Source organism: Puntigrus tetrazona, chromosome 12, assembly GCF_018831695.1.
Source record: "Puntigrus tetrazona isolate hp1 chromosome 12, ASM1883169v1, whole genome shotgun sequence".
Classification (NCBI taxonomy): domain Eukaryota; kingdom Metazoa; phylum Chordata; class Actinopteri; order Cypriniformes; family Cyprinidae; genus Puntigrus; species Puntigrus tetrazona.
The window spans coordinates 20198246-20199230 of NC_056710.1; the positions used below are offsets into that span (position 1 = coordinate 20198246).

A 985-nucleotide genomic window follows, 5' to 3' on the forward strand; every position below is an offset into this window, starting at 1 on the left:
GTTTTTAGAAGCCGGCATGTATTGCCAGGTTTCCGTTGGGAAATGGTAGGAAAAGGTCTGCGTGACATAAATGTATAACCCGGCGAATGAACACGGCTGCTGCTCAGATTGTCACATTACAGCTGTGAAATGATCTGGACGTTCAGCGCTCGGAAGTCTGTTCATCTTGGTTTGATTGCAGACTGTCGTTTTGCAGTGATTTGAGTCTCTCCGTTCCGTCCTTCCTCTCCGTCGCCTCTTTCTCCTTCTCTTCAGCGGTGACGCAGTATATAAAGATTTCTTGTTCTCTCTCATAGTTCATTAGCGACGGCCTTTATTGAACTAAGTGGATGGAGCGTCTTTAAGTCTCTCTAATATCCTCCTAATGTGGTCTCAGTGTGGCGGAGTTAAAGACCTGTGATTAAATTTATCATCTGTAGTTTATGTGCTTCCTCGCCGCGCGCCGAACGTGGCTGTAGTTCTGTGTCAGGAACGACGTTATTCTGTGTTTAACTGGCTGTGTTTATGGTTCATTTTCTACAGGCCGTGGTTAAGGACAAACACGCTCATCTAAATGTGAAAACGAAATGTGCTTCTCGTTGAGCAGACAGCGGCTAACGTGGTTTTTCTCTGATTTCAGAGTCTTCCTGCGAGCCATCAATCAGTACGCCGCCGTACTCAGCAAGAAGTTCCTCGATCAAACCAACTTTGAGCTGCAGGTGAGCCGTAAACTTCAACGGATCTGGTTTTTAATGTATTGCTTTTGAACAAACGCGAAGGTAGCATATGCTAAATATAACATAGTATAATATATGCTGAGTGTGACAGTCCTGTCATGTGCATTTATGCATTTATTTATTCATTTATTTGTTAATTTGTTTTCTCTTGCATTCAATCCTTCAAACTTTCTGAAAATCTGAAGCTGCTTTTTTTCAGCTGAAATAACTTTGAACTTTTAAATTGCAGTATTGAATTTTTAACGAATTTCCAATTGACAATTTATATT

At 41.4% G+C, this 985-nt stretch overlaps 1 protein-coding gene across 1 annotated transcript in view; it reads left to right on the forward strand.

Annotated features, from left to right (window-relative positions):
* Window positions 1-985, forward strand: part of LOC122355354 (dedicator of cytokinesis protein 1-like) — a 61773-nt gene that overhangs the window by 38903 nt on the left and 21885 nt on the right. The window contains exon 31 of the mRNA XM_043253523.1: window positions 620-698. Within this exon, the coding sequence (XP_043109458.1) occupies window positions 620-698 (79 nt within the window). The remainder of the gene's footprint in view (window positions 1-619; window positions 699-985) is intronic.